General features: G+C 37.9%; 4 protein-coding genes across 5 annotated transcripts; 1 reads left to right on the top strand and 3 right to left on the bottom strand.

The window, feature by feature from the left end:
• Positions 1-1,797: 1,797 nt before the first annotated feature.
• LOC141841453 (alpha-humulene 10-hydroxylase-like) lies at positions 1,798-3,424 on the top strand. Its single transcript, XM_074729627.1, has 2 exons — positions 1,798-2,715; positions 2,804-3,424. The coding sequence occupies exons 1-2, from the start codon at positions 1,798-1,800 to the stop codon at positions 3,422-3,424; spliced, it is 1,539 nt and encodes a 512-aa protein (XP_074585728.1).
• A 1,305-nt stretch (positions 3,425-4,729) lies between these two features.
• Positions 4,730-8,459, bottom strand: LOC141837698 (uncharacterized). The gene is made up of 5 exons (XM_074725070.1): positions 8,247-8,459; positions 7,705-7,834; positions 7,130-7,330; positions 5,749-5,916; positions 4,730-5,328 (listed from the first exon to the last, which is right to left on the bottom strand). Exons 1-5 carry the CDS (start codon positions 8,378-8,380, stop codon positions 4,894-4,896), a joined length of 1,068 nt encoding a protein of 355 aa, XP_074581171.1. The 5' UTR covers positions 8,381-8,459; the 3' UTR covers positions 4,730-4,893.
• Positions 8,460-9,054: 595 nt separating this feature from the next.
• Positions 9,055-10,750, bottom strand: LOC141837697 (U-box domain-containing protein 26-like). Of its 2 annotated transcripts, none has more exons than XM_074725067.1 (2): positions 10,644-10,750; positions 9,055-10,567 (listed from the first exon to the last, which is right to left on the bottom strand). In XM_074725067.1, exon 2 carries the CDS (start codon positions 10,539-10,541, stop codon positions 9,330-9,332), a length of 1,212 nt encoding a protein of 403 aa, XP_074581168.1. In that variant the 5' UTR covers positions 10,542-10,567; positions 10,644-10,750; the 3' UTR covers positions 9,055-9,329. The 2 variants fall into 2 exon arrangements, with proteins under 2 accessions (XP_074581168.1, XP_074581169.1); XM_074725068.1 differs by having other exon boundaries at positions 9,055-10,559.
• Positions 10,751-12,564: 1,814 nt separating this feature from the next.
• Positions 12,565-14,692, bottom strand: LOC141837702 (MADS-box transcription factor 2). Its single transcript, XM_074725073.1, has 7 exons — positions 14,339-14,692; positions 14,149-14,215; positions 13,837-13,898; positions 13,634-13,733; positions 13,508-13,537; positions 13,379-13,423; positions 12,565-12,909 (listed from the first exon to the last, which is right to left on the bottom strand). The coding sequence occupies exons 1-7, from the start codon at positions 14,524-14,526 to the stop codon at positions 12,772-12,774; spliced, it is 630 nt and encodes a 209-aa protein (XP_074581174.1). The 5' UTR covers positions 14,527-14,692; the 3' UTR covers positions 12,565-12,771.
• Positions 14,693-15,882: the final 1,190 nt, after the last annotated feature.

Raw genomic sequence — 15,882 nt, 5'->3', positions numbered from 1 at the left:
CTTCTAATACCAAATACTTTCAGATTCAGAATTTGATTTCTCAAGCAACTTACTACTCTAAATCTAATTTCCCGAGTTTATTATGACTCTAAATCCAATTTTCCGAACAATGTACGACTTTGACTCCACTTCTCGAGTGTCTTGTAAGGACCTAACATCAAATCCAATCTCCTTCCTTACTGTTTGAATCAAATTAGTCTATCTCTGACAATCTCGCATATTATCATGGAGCATCAATAGTCATGCTTTCTATTAATTTAATTAGGCTAAAATAAAAAAGTCAAGTGTTTTTTATTTATCATATTTTATATTTTTTTAGTAAATTAACGTGTATACAGTGGTTAAAAATACAAATTAGATATTGAACACCTAAGCAAACTTATATACAAGTTATAATTTTTTAAGAAAATTTTAAAATTATATATATATATATATATATATATATATATATATATAGGAGTCACATAAATTACATTATAAATTTTTAAGAACTATAACATGAACTATAAATTTAAAAATAGTAAATATAATTTTTATAAAATAGACAAGTTTTAGAAATATTAAAAATAAGCATATTATTATTAGGCATATAGAGCATCTTTAATTTGCCGTCGTAGGTATGACTAATTAATATGGAAATTACAAGTAGATTATGTGGAGTTGATCATTTGGAGCTTTAATCAATTTATAAATGTTGAATCTCGGACTTATGAATGAAAGTATTCCCACTGATTAATAAAAAAAATGACTCCGATAAAAAGAGAAATGACTTAATATGAACAAATTTTTTTTTTAATATGCATGACCCGTAGACCTATTACGCATGCATATATATATATATATATATATATATATATATATAGTCATTCCTGAGCAAATCAATTAATAATTAATTAATATACATACAGAGAGTTATTCAGCGAAGGATGCGAAACGGCATTGACAAATTACATCAAACATAGTCAAATTCTGTTTCATGCATGCGACCATCAGTACCAGTCTACAATTTACTGCTTTCGTCTTCATTCAACGTATATAAAACTAGCTAGCTAATTTTTTTATACGTGAAATCCAACACACACATTAATTTTAATTTATTCATCACTACACTCGATCGGCAACAACAGTTTAATCGGAAATATATATATATAAAACAACATTTTCCTTCCAATTTGATTTCACTTGCCTTAAAAACTAACTCGATCAGCTATTTTTTCCCCATCTAATTTTCAGATTATTTCTGTTTTGTAAAAGTCTTTCAATCTTTCAAAACAAACCAACAAATAAATAATAATGAAACAGCAACATATTCAGAAATGGAAAATAAATGGAAATTAATACTGAATTGCGTACCTCTGACCATTTTGAATGGATAACACTAGCATTCACAAACAGTATTGAAACTTATAAGCAAAAACCATGCAAATTCCATTCAAGTTCTATTCCTTTTATTGATGACTTGTTGAATAATTAATTAGAACTTTCAAATTTTGCGTGCACGTTGGATAAGGAATACTAGCCACGTCTATCGTTCACACTACAAAATCTAATTTTCATGGCTGGCCTTTATTTATCATTTCCATATCTATATGATAAAATTTAATATAATATAGACGACTCAGGGCATAAAATAGTTGACTAGATACTTTTTGTCCCATGCATAGACACGTACGCGCACATATATGGACCAAGTGAGTAGCTAGATTCTCTGAAATCTTCTATAAATACATGGAAGAGAGAGCTGTAGATCCATCAACACAAACATTATTGATTAATTAGGGTTGGCGTGCTACTGCAATGGAAGCACACTTGATCACCACCTCTCTCTCTTCTCCCTTCTTCATCGCTCTTTTCCTCTTCTTCTTCTTTATCGCAACACTGAAGAGGATGAGGAAGGCTGAGGTGGCACAAAAGCTAGCCCCTCTTCCGCCTGGCCCGCCTAAACTTCCGCTCGTCGGAAACATCCACCACCTTGCCGGTGCCAATCCCCACCGCAAGCTCCGCCACCTTGCTCGAGCTCATGGTCCACTTTTGCTTCTACGGCTCGGCCAGGCGGACTTAGTGGTGGCATCCTCCGTGGAAGCAGTGGAGGAGATCGTCAAGGTTCACGATCTCAACTTCGCGGACCGGCCGTCGGACCTGACCTTCGCCAACATATTGTCCTACGACGGCCGCAGCGTCGCCATGGCGCCCTATGGTGGCTACTGGAAGCAAATGAGGAAGGTGTACGCCATGGAGCTACTCAACTCCCGCCGCGTGAAGTCCTTCGCTGCGATTCGCGAGCGCGCGGTCCGTAAGCTCTCCGAGGAGATCGCAAGTGCGTCGCGCCGCCGGACGCCTCTCGACCTCAGCCAGATGGTGATGTCGATGACGAACGAGCTCGTGATCAGAGCGGCATTCGGCGAGAGGTGCGAGCAGAAAGGGAAGTTCTTGCAGCTGGTGAAGGAAGGGGTGGGCTTGGTCACCAGCTTCGCCGTGGCCGACATGTTCCCGTCGCTCAAGTTCTTGGACACCCTCACCGGCTTAAAGTTCAAGTTGCAGAGCGTTCGGCGGCAGCTCGACGAGGTGTTCGACGAGATCATCTCTCAGCGTCAAGTTGATCGAGCAGGCTCTTCAGAGGAGGATCGAATCATCGACGTGCTTTTGAGGCTCAAGGACCAAGACGACGACCAAGAGTTTCCCATAACATCCACCAGCATCAAGGCCATCGTCTTGGTACGATAAGATTATCTATAAACATCCTCATTTTTATGAAAGAACAGACCTCCTTACTAACTTAATTATACATCGATTAACAAATTAGGAAATATTTCTCGGAGGAACAGAGACATCGTCGACGGTGATCGAGTGGGCTATGTCGGAGTTAATGAAGAACCCGGAGGTGATGGAGAAGGCCCAAAAGGAGATCAGGGAGTCTATGCAAGGAAAGACTGAGCTGGAAGAGAGCGACATCGCCAAGTTCGACTACCTTAAATTAGTGATCAAGGAGACCCTGAGGCTGCACCCGCCGGGTCCCTTGTTGCTGCCGAGGGTGTGCAGGGAGACGTGCGAGGTTCTCGGATACCGAGTGCCGGCAGGGGCTCGAGTGCTGATCAACGCGTGGGCCTTGGGCAGGGACGAGCGCTACTGGGGAGCCGACGCCGAGAGTTTCAGGCCAGAGAGATTCGCCGGCGGCGCCGTCGATTTCAGGGGGTTCAATTTTGAGTTTGTGCCGTTTGGCGCAGGCCGAAGGATTTGCCCCGGCATGACGTTTGGGCTGTCGTCGGTGGAGGTTGGGTTGGCTCACCTTCTCTTCTACTTCGACTGGAAACTTCCCGGCGGCATGAACGCAAAAGACTTAGACATGACAGAGATTTCCGGAGCCAGCGCGCCGAGAAAATCGCCTCTGTTCTTGCTTGCCAACCCGCGAGTTCCTCTGCCGTAGTCTACTCTTTGCGTTATATATATATAGATATATATATACATACACAGACACATATACATGCATCCTTACCTGTATTAATGATGATAAATAAGAGTGATTTACTGATAACTAGTGAAAATAAAAGTTAATAAGTACAATGAATTATTTTCTCATTACTCAGTTTTTCCCCTTTATCAAAATAAAACATTGTATGTTTCGTGTCTCTTTTGGGCAATTAATCTAATCTATTTTTAAAAAAAAATATTTTCAAGCTCTTATATTTCATGTCTCTTTTGGGCAATTAATCTAAAAAAAGCTCCTTTTTATTGTCAAGGTCTTTCTTTTTATAAAGCTCTTTCTTTAAAAATCTCATATTTTGACAAATTAGGTTAATATATGATGGGTGGTATAATATACTTGAATTGTTGAAAGATCAATGAAAATCATCTCCATGTAAATGGGAGCGAGGAGGATGATTACTAGTGAAAATTAAAGTTAATAAAGAGAGTGAATTATGTTTCGTGTCTCTTTTGGTCAATTAATCTAATCTGAAAAAGGGTTTTTTTTTTCTTTCAAACTATCGTAAAGCTCTTATGTTTCATGTCTCTTTTGGGCAATTAATCTGAAAAAAGGGTCCTTTTATTGTCAAGCTCTTTCTTTATTTAGCCCATAATATAAAAATAAAAAATAAAGAAAGAGTTACGTTTTTTTTAAAAGATGATCTTATAACTATTTGTTTTAGTCAGAATGTTAAAATTGTCACATTAATATGAAAATAAATTATAAATAGTTACAATACACATTAATAATAATGTCATGGAATCAAATTTGATAAGATTTAATGATAAATAAAAATTCAAAAAATTGTTAGCGTCGAAAAATAAAATTAAAAAATGGTGCATTTTATGATTATTTTGACTCAAAATATAATTGACAATAATTATATAATTTACCAGTTGCAAAATAGAGATAATAATACGCAAATCCACTAGGAATTTAAATGGTTATAACAAACATTAAAACTATTAAATGCACATAATATTGATCAAGATTTAGTATTAAAAAAAAGTAGAGTTTTTAAAAAGAAATAATTGAATGCTAAAAAACCTAAAAGAATAAGGTTTAAGACTAATTTTATTTTAGTAAAAAATGAAATATTTTTTTTAAAAAAACTTTTCTCGGTGCACATTTATTTTTAAAATTCTTTTCTTAAAAACCTAAAAGAATAAGAGGTTCATGCACTTGGCATTATAAAATCTAAAATATAATAACTGAAATACAAACTCATATTATAATAGTGATCAACTAAATACGCATATTATAAAAATAATTATTCAAATTGTTCTATATATAACAACAATATCACAATACATTCAAACGCTTCAAATTCGCCAAAAAAAAAGAGGATTCTAATGCAGTAGCTAAACAAGCTTTTGCTTTTGTATTAATTTCGCATAATTTATATGCGCACCCCAAATCCTGGCATTTCTTCAAAAAGAGTATTCCTTGAGATCGGCCTTCGAATCATCCAGTTGCAAGTCAGCCAGACATTCTTCTGCAGTCAACGGAGGAAGTTGCCTCGTCTTTCGCTTTAGGTTATGCTTGTGCCAGTCAGATTTGAAGTGCTCCCTGTATTGTTTAGCATCTCCCAATGCAACACCACAGGCGTTGCATCTGTTCTGCTTGGCCTGCTCTTCGCTGTGACTATTCCCAGTGCTAATTTCTTGCTCCAGCAGCCTCTCACCCAGTTGTGTAACTGTAGCAGGCTCCTTTGTTGATCTTGGCATAAATTCTTCAGTATCATACTGGTCGACCTGAGCATCCCCCTCCATGTGCACAGATACAGCAAGTATTTCCAACCTCCCTTGCAAGCTCCTCATCATGGCATCACAATCACGAAAAAATCTGGGTTCTAACTCGCAAACCTTCAGAATAAATGATCAGAAATTAGAACTACGTAGAAGAAAATAACAGGTGACTTGGGGGACAAAACAAACAAATTGGATCACAAAACCTCACTATTAACTATTAAACATTTCATGTTTGCTCCTAGCATTAGATCATAAACTTCTAAAGAAAAAGTTAGAAATGAAAATTCAAACATGCTTTTCACATTCCCTCGATGTATCTGGCAGCTCAATAGCATCTAAGTTAAATGTTTTATCCTAACACCCAGGTGCACTTACATTTCCATTTTGCAATGTTTAAGATTCACAACCAACCATAATGGAACAGTAATCAACAATGTCTAGTGAATTTCAAAGAAAAGAGTTCAAAGTAAACTAATGAGCTTCAAATGTAAAACAAAGGTCAATACACATGCAGTTTCCAACCACAATACTTACAGCAGATGGTTCATTTCCAGACTCATCCTTGGAAGTAATAATAGCATTCCAACCACTAAGTTTCTCTATGAGAGTAGGAAAGCTTTTCTCTGGCACAACGAGCCGCAATCTCATAGGGGATCTTTCAATAGGGAAATGCTTTTGAAGCTCCCTAATAACTTCCAATGCCTACCAAAGGAGACAAATAAAAATCTAATCATACTGCTACATTTCTTCAAAGAACAAATGGAAACCGACACTTCATGAATCAAATAACGCCATGATAAGGAAAATTATGCAAATAAAATATTTAAGATAAGACTGTCCTGTATTTTTTTTTTCAAAAAAGAGAGAGAGAGAGTTTCAAGACTAAAATATAATTTTATTTCATTTTTATGGAGTCTGAAAAATAATTTTATTTATTTATACTTTTACTATTTTCAATAAGTTAATCTATTTTGCATGAATCTTAATGAGACTGGATGGATGTTATTAAAACCTGTAGAAGAGAAGATTATTTACGATAATCTTTAAAGCAATAAAACAATTTCTAATTTCACATTCTCACTTCTCTTCCAGCCAACTGAATTGAGGCACATCAATTTATCTCTTGATGTATCAGTAGTCCTTTATAGTTCTGCCCTTTGTTTAATGATGCAACAACATCTAGTTAAAATGTCATACATAATCATGAAGTGTGAGAACTGGGATGTGCTGGGATAGAACTATTATCGTTATCAAAGAATTAACTAATCAATCGTAGCTAGTTAACATACTAACCAATCTAACAATGACCATTTATAGAAAAACGTGATGTGAGTTCAGAAAGTTTATTACAATCAGGATATGATCAGAGTTGAAATCCAAGGCAGTTGGTACAGATGCACACAAGTGTAGAACATATCAGGGCATGTTCATATATTGTTTTTTTCACCACACACACAATAAAAAAAAAACTGCCATTCTATCCAACTAGCATTGCCAAGTGCATCTATATAATCTCCAATTAAAATGAAAACTTGCCATTTCTTACCCCTATTGTCTCTCATTAGCCTAATCATAAGATAGATTTAAAAAAAAAATTATAAAGAGAGTGAGCCTATTTAGCTTTATTAGAAAATGTATGGAGCTTGAACAGAGTTAGATGAGATTTCTGGCCTGTATTTGTCAATAAATCGGCCAGTTGAATTGTGAAATGGTGGATTGTATGGTTCATCTACACGTTCAACTCCAAATCATTGATAAAAAAAATATAGATAGTTCTTACAGAAGTAGGATAGGACACATTGATGGGGTAAAATACTTTTGTCCCAAAGAAATTATGATTGTGATTGCCAAAAAAAGGATGCAATGAAGAATAATAGATAAACATGGACTTTGAAATTTAAAATAAACAACGCACCTGTTTTTTTGAGCTTTGATTGGAATCCACTGCAAAATGAATCTCATGCATAAGTCGCTCAATCATGCTAATTGTATAGGGACGATGAGTTTCAGGGTTGATTGTCTTCTGCATCACGATAGTTGCAATATCCCGGAACTGACTAGATAACTGAGATTCTCTCTCCTTCCCAGCAACTTGAAGCTCTCCTTTTTCCAAGATCTATCAATCATCCACATTTTAGAGAACTCGCAAATTTACAAAAACTTAAATTTCCTTTAGCCACAATCAATAATATATAGCGAACCCACATGTACAAAAAAAGTGCATCAATGGATGGAAACAGAGAATCTTAGTGATGCCAGTTTTTCATGTTATATCGGAATTGTAGATATGGGTTATCAAAGTAGAACGGTAAAATTCTTCCTAATTGATCGACATTAAGAAATAAAATTTGTAGAAGCGATCAAACATTGGAGTTGAAGATTGCATATTGATTATGGCATCTATGAAATATATTTTATCACATAAAAATAGCCCCAAAATCATTACTAGGCACACCAATCTGTTATTTTTGTAATCTTATTATCATATACCTCCAAACATATTTTTGACTGATCATCAGTACCAAATGCCGCAATCAATTCCTTCGACTTCGCAAGAATTCCTTTTGATACATTTGAATAAACTGTTTGTGACTGCAACACTTCATCCAAATCCTTCTCTCTGAATAAAATTTGTACAGAGTATGACACAAGTGATAATACGCAAACAAACAAAATAGCTATTGGAAATCCCAAAACATGCATAAGGGAAGCAAATAATAAACACAAGACACAGAATCGTAGAAGTAAATCTAGCAATTAAATTAAACTAGGAATTTAGCTCGACAGCCAAAGGCAGAGTCCTAGAGCTATAAAATCTCCATAAATCTAGTCATAATCTACACAAAACAATAACTTTATTCTACATAACTCTCTTCCTTCCCGAGAACAATTTGACAAAAGCCGTACAAATTTGGTAGACACGATAAACACTTACAATAAGTATCCAGTACAGTTGGAGGAAGAGGGAGAAGGTATAGGAGGAGATAGTTGTTAGTCGACCAAAAGGGAAAAGGAGGTTCCGGGATTCTTACACTCCTGATCGCCACGAAAGGACCTTGTTCTTGTAGCAGGCGATCTCGAACCTGATTCCGTGCTTCTTGAGGCGAACAACCGCCACGTTAGTGAGGCGCTTCTGCCCGATGGGCTGCACCAAGGTCTTCGACATCGTCGCCCGGCTGTTTCCGCCGCTAGCCGCCCCCTAGATCGAACTTCTCGACTCTTCCTTCCAGCCGCAACCGCTTTCCGTCAAGTGGCCCAAGATTCGTACAATCGTCGTGTACATGATCCGGGATGGGCTCGATTCAACGTAGGATTGGTACAATTCGGGCCGGGCTCAAAGATAATTGTGCGATGGCACATTAGATAAGTGTTTGATGGTACCTTCTAGAATTAATCCTTAATTCTAGATAAGTATTAAAATAATTATTTTAATCAAACAATTTATTAAATGAATAAATATAATTTATTAAATTTATTTTAATAAAATAATTCATTAAAATGATTATTTTAATAAAATAATTCATTACATAAATATATATAATTCATTAATTTTACTTTTTAAATTTTAAAATAAATTTATATATATTTTATTAAAATGATATAATTTTACTTTTTAAAATTTAAAATAAATTATCTCTTTTAAATTTATAAATATTTAAATTAAAATTTATTAAATTAATTAATTTAATATTAATTAGGTTTTATGATATATTTAAATTAATTTAGTTTTAAAATTGAAAGATAATTATAGTTAACCTTTTAAATCATAGAAAATCTAATTCATTTATTGATAATTTTAAATAGATAATTAAGATTTTCAACGATAACTAAGAACATACTCCGTTTTTGGTTTGAGATGAATGTCCCTTTCACATGATTGCTACGAAGGCAAGGTCGCCTTCTTCTATTTATGGCAAAATATGATATTGCAAACCCTACGGGTGGATCATAACCTAGAGTAATGCAAGACATCAGAGATCACTCATGGCACAATACGACGACGAATTGCCTGCAGATGATGATGATGATGATTTCCATCAGCTAGATGCCATCTTTTGATCGATGATGAACTCCAACACAGATCGCAGCACGGATCGATCGATACAGATCTTTTCCTACTGCATGCGCGTGTGTTCCAGCTCACAATCCTCCTTCGCCCACTTGGTTCTCAGCAGCTTCAGAAGAGCTCTGACCTTGGACTTGACCTGCTCGCTGCTCTGGCTCTGCAGCAGCAGCAGCAGCTGCGTCAACACCCCGGCATTAATGGCATCCCTTCTTGCTTTGGCGGAATCATTGCACAGGAGCAGCAGCGCCCCAACCGCATGCTCACTGCTCCCTTTGTCACAGGGCACTCTGAACACCATCTTCACGAGCACCATGACCCCGTTCTCCATCTTGCTCATCCTCCTCTTGCCAACATCCAGCGCCAGAAGTTGCTCGAGTGTAGCCAGAGCTAAACTCACGTTCGGGTTCCATGAACGCGAAGCATAGATTGCGCTTGAAAGGTAAGCAATGAGGCCGTCCATGGCACCTTCTCTGATCGCAGTGTTCCTGTTTGCTTCGAGTGAGCACAGGCTGCAGATTGCCCTGAGGGCAGCCTCCGATGCCCCCCGGAATTCGGATTTGTTGAGCAGAAGAGAGATCAGCACTTGGAGTAGCCTTTCCCTTCTTCCTAAGACTAGACATAGCTCGTGTGATGCGATTGCCTCCAACAGGCAACACAACTTGGTCTTCACTCTGGAATTCCCTTCTTCTAATAAAAACACTAGCCGAACCAAGTTTGATTCCTCCCTCAACATGTTCACAGACTCCAAGTCTCTGGAAGGAGAAAGACTTAGATTGAGAACTCCATCAAGAGCAAGCTCTATGATCTCAGTATTCTCTGCCATTGGAAACTGGAAGAGCACTTGCAGCAGCAGCTCAAAAAAGCCTTCTCGAACCAAACTAGCCTGCCTCGCGCTCGACTCCGTAGACAGAAGTTTGATAATTCGAAGTGTTTCCAGCTTTGTCACAGTGGTGGATTCTCTGAATTGGAGGTTGTGCTTGAGTGCAGAGAGTGTTACATCCGTGCTTTGGATTGGGACAGTAAGCACGGCAGAATTCGCAAGGAGCCACTGCTCGATCAAATGCCGGAGGGTGTGGTTGGGAACTAAGGATGTGTCGTGGAGCCTCTGCATTGTGACGGGGCAGGTCAAGTTGCCATAGGCAAGCCACTTCTCAATGTTCACCCGATCATAAGTCTGGCCTGTGCTGAGAGCCACTGGATCAGTGAACAAATCGAGGCCAATTGGGCACCTGAACAACTCAGGAACACTCATCGTTTGCATTCCCCCAAGCAATCACAGCTGCCAATCTGTACAATCATCAGTTTAATATTACAATAAGAGCTTCATATAACTGAAAAGAGGAGAGCGGAGAGAAAGAAGTACCTGCCTGTCAGAGTTGTATCTGAATCAGCTCACAACTTTCACTGAGCTCTTGCATATGGCACAAAAACATGAATATGCTTTGGAAGAAGGGAAATTAAGAGTCAGAAGAAAATTGCTTTGGAAGACTTAGTGGGGAGGAATCAGATAACACTAGAGCAGAGCTGCAATAACAAAAGCTGGAGGTGGCAATTGCTTGTCCTTGTCCTGGATATGGCCTCACTCTACTATAACCAGCAAAATAATTGGATAAAAATCGTTGTCTGTGATCTCAAGAATTAGCCGGTCAAAGTTGGACCATTTGATGAGGTTTTGGCTGATCTAATCAACAAAATAATAATTGCGAGGTTTTGGATGCACCTGCATGCTCGTAGAAGAAGAGTCACAGTAGGTGGAGGATTGATTAATAACACTGACAAAATGTGTGGGAAATCATACACTGAACCTCCACGACCAGAACTTGAGAGCTATCAAATAAAAGAACTCTAGCCCGCGCTCTATATATCGTTTTGACATATGCATGTTTAGCATCTGAGTCCATTAAACAAACGAGATTATGATAAGGCACAATGGACAAACTTTTGTGTTGGGTGCCCAGAGTTGTAGCCAGAAAAGGCAGCACTGTGCTATCAATTAACGTTGCCCTACAGAAAAGGTTAAAGAGGAGGGATTTATTAGGATCTCATAGTTGAATTAGGCTCATACCATTTGCATATCTTATCAGAGAAAATCTATGACTCTGTCACGAGTTGTACTGGAAATGTAAAGATAATTGTTGGTTGAGGATTGAGGAAGGTTATCTGTATTCTAACAGCCATGTCTGTTTATTTTATTCTATGTGGAAGACAAGATAGTGTTCAAAAGTTACCCATAGTCATGTTTCTCTCAGTCAACCAATAATGCAGCATACTGTTGAAATTTTCAATCAATGTTGACAAGGAAAGTAAATTTGTGGGCTAGATCTGTGGAACTCAAAGCTCTCCATTCCTTGCCACCGAGGAGAGGATATATACAAAGTCTGTTAATCAATCGAATTCATGATTACAACATGTGAATTAAATGCACGGTCAGAATTTCAATCAAGGACACTCAACAGTGGAAGACTAAAGATAGTCGTCCTAACGAAAGGTAGAAGCCAAGCGTTAACTCGCTTTCAGAACAATATGGACAGCGTTGATAGGAGTTGCATTTGATTAATGCAATCCAAAATCCAAACAAGAAAGAACTAATGTATACTGATAAAAACACTGAAACAAAAAGAGTGGGCACACTCTTTTTTGTAGAGATATTGCCTCCTGCAATGTAAATGATACCACAAGTTTCTCTAAAGATCCGACAACCAACACAAATATCACATAGAAGAACTCCAAGATGCAAGAAGAAGGTGAATTTTAATTGATTCCAGGAGCCTTATGCCCTGGCTACTTCTAAAGACGGATGAAGCAGAAGATGAATTGTATGAGGGCTAAAGATATTTTTCTTGAAAGAATGAATTTTAAATTCATTTGTGAATCATTTTTTTTTCTTTCCATCCCATCAGTTCTAGTGGGTTCAGGTGACCAAGCAATTCTAACAACCTTAATTTATTCTCTGTGCCTAGATCCAGTAGCTCCACTGACTAACTAACTCGCAGCGGTAGGAAAGGCTGCCGGCTTGCAGCGGCTAGGCCACGCCACCAACTGGCGTCAAACCTGGTTGTGAGACTGTGGCGAGCTTGAGAAACATATAATATGCTTCAGAAAAGATAATAAACTAACTCAAGGAAAAACATATAATATGCTTCAGAAAAGATAATATCAGGTTTGAACCTTCATCTTCACGATCCATCTTTCCATCACTACAGCAACAGGACCACTTCACCATTCAAAATTTAAGTCATCAAAGACGACAACAAACGCAAGATAAGACACCATTATGATAAGAAAGCAAGATTTGCTCCAAGACATAATTATTATACATGACTCATGGTTAGGTAAAGACAAGCATTCATTCGCACAATATAACACCTTCAGTGACGTAGTTCAAACACAGTAGCAAGTTTCCCATGTTAAAATACAGAAGGTACCTATAGATAATCCTTCTATAGATAATTTAGCATCTACAACATCCGAACAGATGTGAGATATTGTCATCATTTGCTTTCGTGCAAGTTAGGCTGGATTGGCTGCACACGGAAGGCCATAGTCATTTGTGGAGCAACAAACTCCCTATCTTTGTATCCGAGCTCTAGTCCCTGCACACTTCCATCCATTGCCAATTGCTGATGGTGCTAAACTTGCAAAGACCAAGTGTTACTAGAAACATTATGAAGGAAAATGTCTGACAAAAGGAAATTCAGCAATAGATAAAATGGAAATCTCCCCGAACTAGACATTAGCAAAAGAGTTGCTTGACTTAAGCATAGCTAGAGATGACCATGCTGATATCTAAATTCCATTAGGTTAACTGCTACAGAAGACTTGCTAAAGAGGCTAAATAGTTGCCTGAAATGTGTCATTCTATAAAATCTATGCAACCAGGAGAATGATAAAACAACATGTCCCTGTATCCACAAGTTACTTTGGATTAAATATGTCCCATCATTAATATTCCTCTACTAAGACATGAAAAGTTATAACAAAGTATTGCCATAATAATTGATCCAACAGCTAACAAACTTTGTAAAGCATGAAACAGGTATAACATTTGAAGCTGTGAAACACACCCAAGCTGTAAACATCAACTGATAAGAAGATTACCAGCATATAAGTCAGTTGCTTGTTCTCCTCCTCAAGCAACTTTTCCTATATAATAGATGAAACTCATTAGGAGCAATTTTTTTTTAAAAAAAACAGCAAATTGAAGCGCAAAGGATTTTGTATGCTGACATTCTTCTTGTGCATCTTCCAGATCTCCATCTAGCATGGGAAAAAAACTGATGATTAACGATTCAACAACACAAAGATAATCACAGTTACACTGACAATAAAAAATTCATCAAACATATTTCTCACTTGCTTCTCCCTTACGCTTGTAAGACCAATCTGAAGGGCCTCTTCGATTGGAATTAATTCTTTTGGGTAGAGGGAGTTCAGATCTTCACCCTTAAGATGCCTAATAATTCCGCAGAACAAATCCATCATAATACAGCACAAACTTCACCAAATGAGTGATGCAGTGAATAATATAAATCAATCAGTAAATTAGCACAATAAACCTTAGTTCAATCTGCATGTTGTCGTTCTCTTTCTTAACTCGTTCAATTTCGACACTCAAACTCTGCAAAAGACAGCAACTTTCTTGAACGTTTTGGTAAAAGTAGAAGAAAATAAGGTTTTGTAAGAATGATATGACTGAAAGAAAAAAAATAGTCAAAGAAATAGAATCTCCATGATTTGCTTTAAAAATCAGAAATAAAATCTTAGTTTTATAGTTTGCATTTATGGAGGAAAAAAAAGAGCCATCTGAAACAAAGGAAAAGAAACAAAGCAATCTCTTTTTCTTTCTTTTTTTTTGGCGGCAATGTTACCTCGTGCTTGGCATCCCAGAGCTTTTCCCCGGAGTTCGTCTGGTACCTCTCCAAAACCTTCGGCAAGCTGACACAGTTCCATGCGCAAACGTCATCAGAGTCTCAAAATTCACTTACCACACAACAAATGACCCAAAAAACATTTTCTTTCCTTTCTTAAGAAAAACAAACAGATCGTGTGCAAACTCACGTTGTGGAGGGGCTGCAGTACTCTGACATCTTGCCGGAGCTGGAGAATATGACGACGGAGACCTGCGCTTCGCAGAGGATGCTGATCTCTCTCGCCTTCTTAATGATCCCATTACGGCGCTTGGAGAAGGTGACCTGCCGGTTGGTGGAATTCTCGATCCGCTTGATCTCGATCTTCCCGCGCCCCATTTCCTCCACCACTAGCACCGTCGCCGCCGCCGCCGCCCTGGCTCCAACTCGCAGAGGAATAAAAGAAAGGGAGACTGTAGAGCAATGGGGGAGGGAGGATTGAGAAAAGAAGAAGGGCTTTCCATACCGAGCTTGAAGCGGAGGAAACTTTCGGGGTGGTACCAAAACTGCTCACCACTGACTTTTTAAACCCTAGCGTTCACTCCCGAAAGACAGAGAGAGCGGGACGGAGGAAATGGAGAATAAGCAGGCGAAACGCAGAACCGATTCAAGTTGCCTAACGTTCTACCCACTATCTGTATGGCTAACAAGATGGTGGGCCAACGTTCCAACCAATTGAGAGGCTGGTAAATTGTCAAACGATGCCGAGACAGCGATGGCGGAGATCACCTATCTCAGGGCAGACAGGCAATGCCACTCAGCTACGCTACGTTAAGTAAGCAACTACTGCACGTGATAATTAATTTTTTATGCACGAGTAGTCCCTTTCTCGCTAACGCTGCGTTTGATTCCTTGAGGCTTTTTTAAAATGTCTTTTCGTAACTTTTTAAATCAAAATAATCACTATTTCTCCCTTATTAACTTTTTAAAATGTCTAGGGAAGGAAAATAATTATTAAAATTATGAACAGAGAAAGTTTGAATGTAAAGCTAATTAAACACAGAAATATAAACCAATGAATGCGAAAGAGATCTATATCATAATTGACGCCTCATCGATGCTAATGAGTCAGATGTGACGTGACGTGACGAAGCGTATGCGATAAAACCTGAGTTTTCAGTCGATTAGACCAATGGATGGTCGACAAGTCAGATGTCCCTGACAGTCGGATTGCGTGAAGAGAGATAAAATTAGAAATTAATTTATAATCGACCGTTAAATTTTAAATAAATAAATTTATATTATTAAATTTAATAATCAATCAAATAAATTTAAAATATAAAAATTTTAAATAATTAAATAAATTTGAATTTAACATATTATGAAAAACAAACTCAAATTAAATTTATAAAAAAAATTAAATTAAACCTGTGTCGGCTCGGCTTGTTTACGGCCTTAAGCAAAGGGAGAATCGCGGAGGGGAAGCAGAGAGAGCTCAAGATCACTGGCAGAGAAGAGGAGGAGATCGCAGAAGCCATGGGCCTTCGATATGGCCAGAGAAGAAGCTACGTAGGAAAGAGGCAAGCAAGATGAAGCCTTTTTCGCGAGATAAGAGAAGAGTCGACGGTGGCGGGGGAGGAAAGGGGAAGCCGAAGGCCCGAAGGATCCCCGCCAAGAGTCTGTCTCCCTGTTTTCCTGCTCGTTAAGAAACTGGTCGCCAATTCGCCATGATCGCCGTCGACGAAGGTTTCTGCT

This window comes from Curcuma longa, chromosome 11, assembly GCF_044706935.1.
Source record: "Curcuma longa cultivar G26 ecotype Majalengka, Jawa Barat chromosome 11, ITB_CL_G26_1.1, whole genome shotgun sequence".
Taxonomy (NCBI): Eukaryota; Viridiplantae; Streptophyta; class Magnoliopsida; order Zingiberales; family Zingiberaceae; genus Curcuma; species Curcuma longa.
Note: the sequence above shows the minus strand (reverse complement) of the source record. Positions and strands in the feature narration are given on the sequence as shown.

What these genes read in the sequence shown, in the direction of transcription:
- LOC141841453 (XM_074729627.1), top strand. Translation starts at nt 1,798, where the DNA reads ATGGAAGCACACTTGATCACCACCTCTCTCTCTTCTCCCTTCTTCATC. An exon ending in GCATCAAGGCCATCGTCTTG is followed by an intron (nt 2,716 to 2,803) that starts GTACGATAAGAT and finishes TTAACAAATTAG; the next exon opens with GAAATATTTCTCGGAGGAAC.
- LOC141837697 (XM_074725067.1), bottom strand. Translation starts at nt 10,541, where the DNA reads ATGCAAACGATGAGTGTTCCTGAGTTGTTCAGGTGCCCAATTGGCCTC.
- LOC141837698 (XM_074725070.1), bottom strand. Translation starts at nt 8,380, where the DNA reads ATGTCGAAGACCTTGGTGCAGCCCATCGGGCAGAAGCGCCTCACTAAC. An exon ending in ATCAAAGCTCAAAAAAACAG is followed by an intron (nt 5,917 to 7,129) that starts GTGCGTTGTTTA and finishes CTCCTTTGGTAG; the next exon opens with GCATTGGAAGTTATTAGGGA. An exon ending in CTGGAAATGAACCATCTGCT is followed by an intron (nt 5,329 to 5,748) that starts GTAAGTATTGTG and finishes TTTATTCTGAAG; the next exon opens with GTTTGCGAGTTAGAACCCAG.
- LOC141837702 (XM_074725073.1), bottom strand. Translation starts at nt 14,526, where the DNA reads ATGGGGCGCGGGAAGATCGAGATCAAGCGGATCGAGAATTCCACCAAC. An exon ending in TACTGCAGCCCCTCCACAAC is followed by an intron (nt 14,216 to 14,338) that starts GTGAGTTTGCAC and finishes GAACTGTGTCAG; the next exon opens with CTTGCCGAAGGTTTTGGAGA. An exon ending in GGAAGATGCACAAGAAGAAT is followed by an intron (nt 13,424 to 13,507) that starts GTCAGCATACAA and finishes TCTATTATATAG; the next exon opens with GAAAAGTTGCTTGAGGAGGA.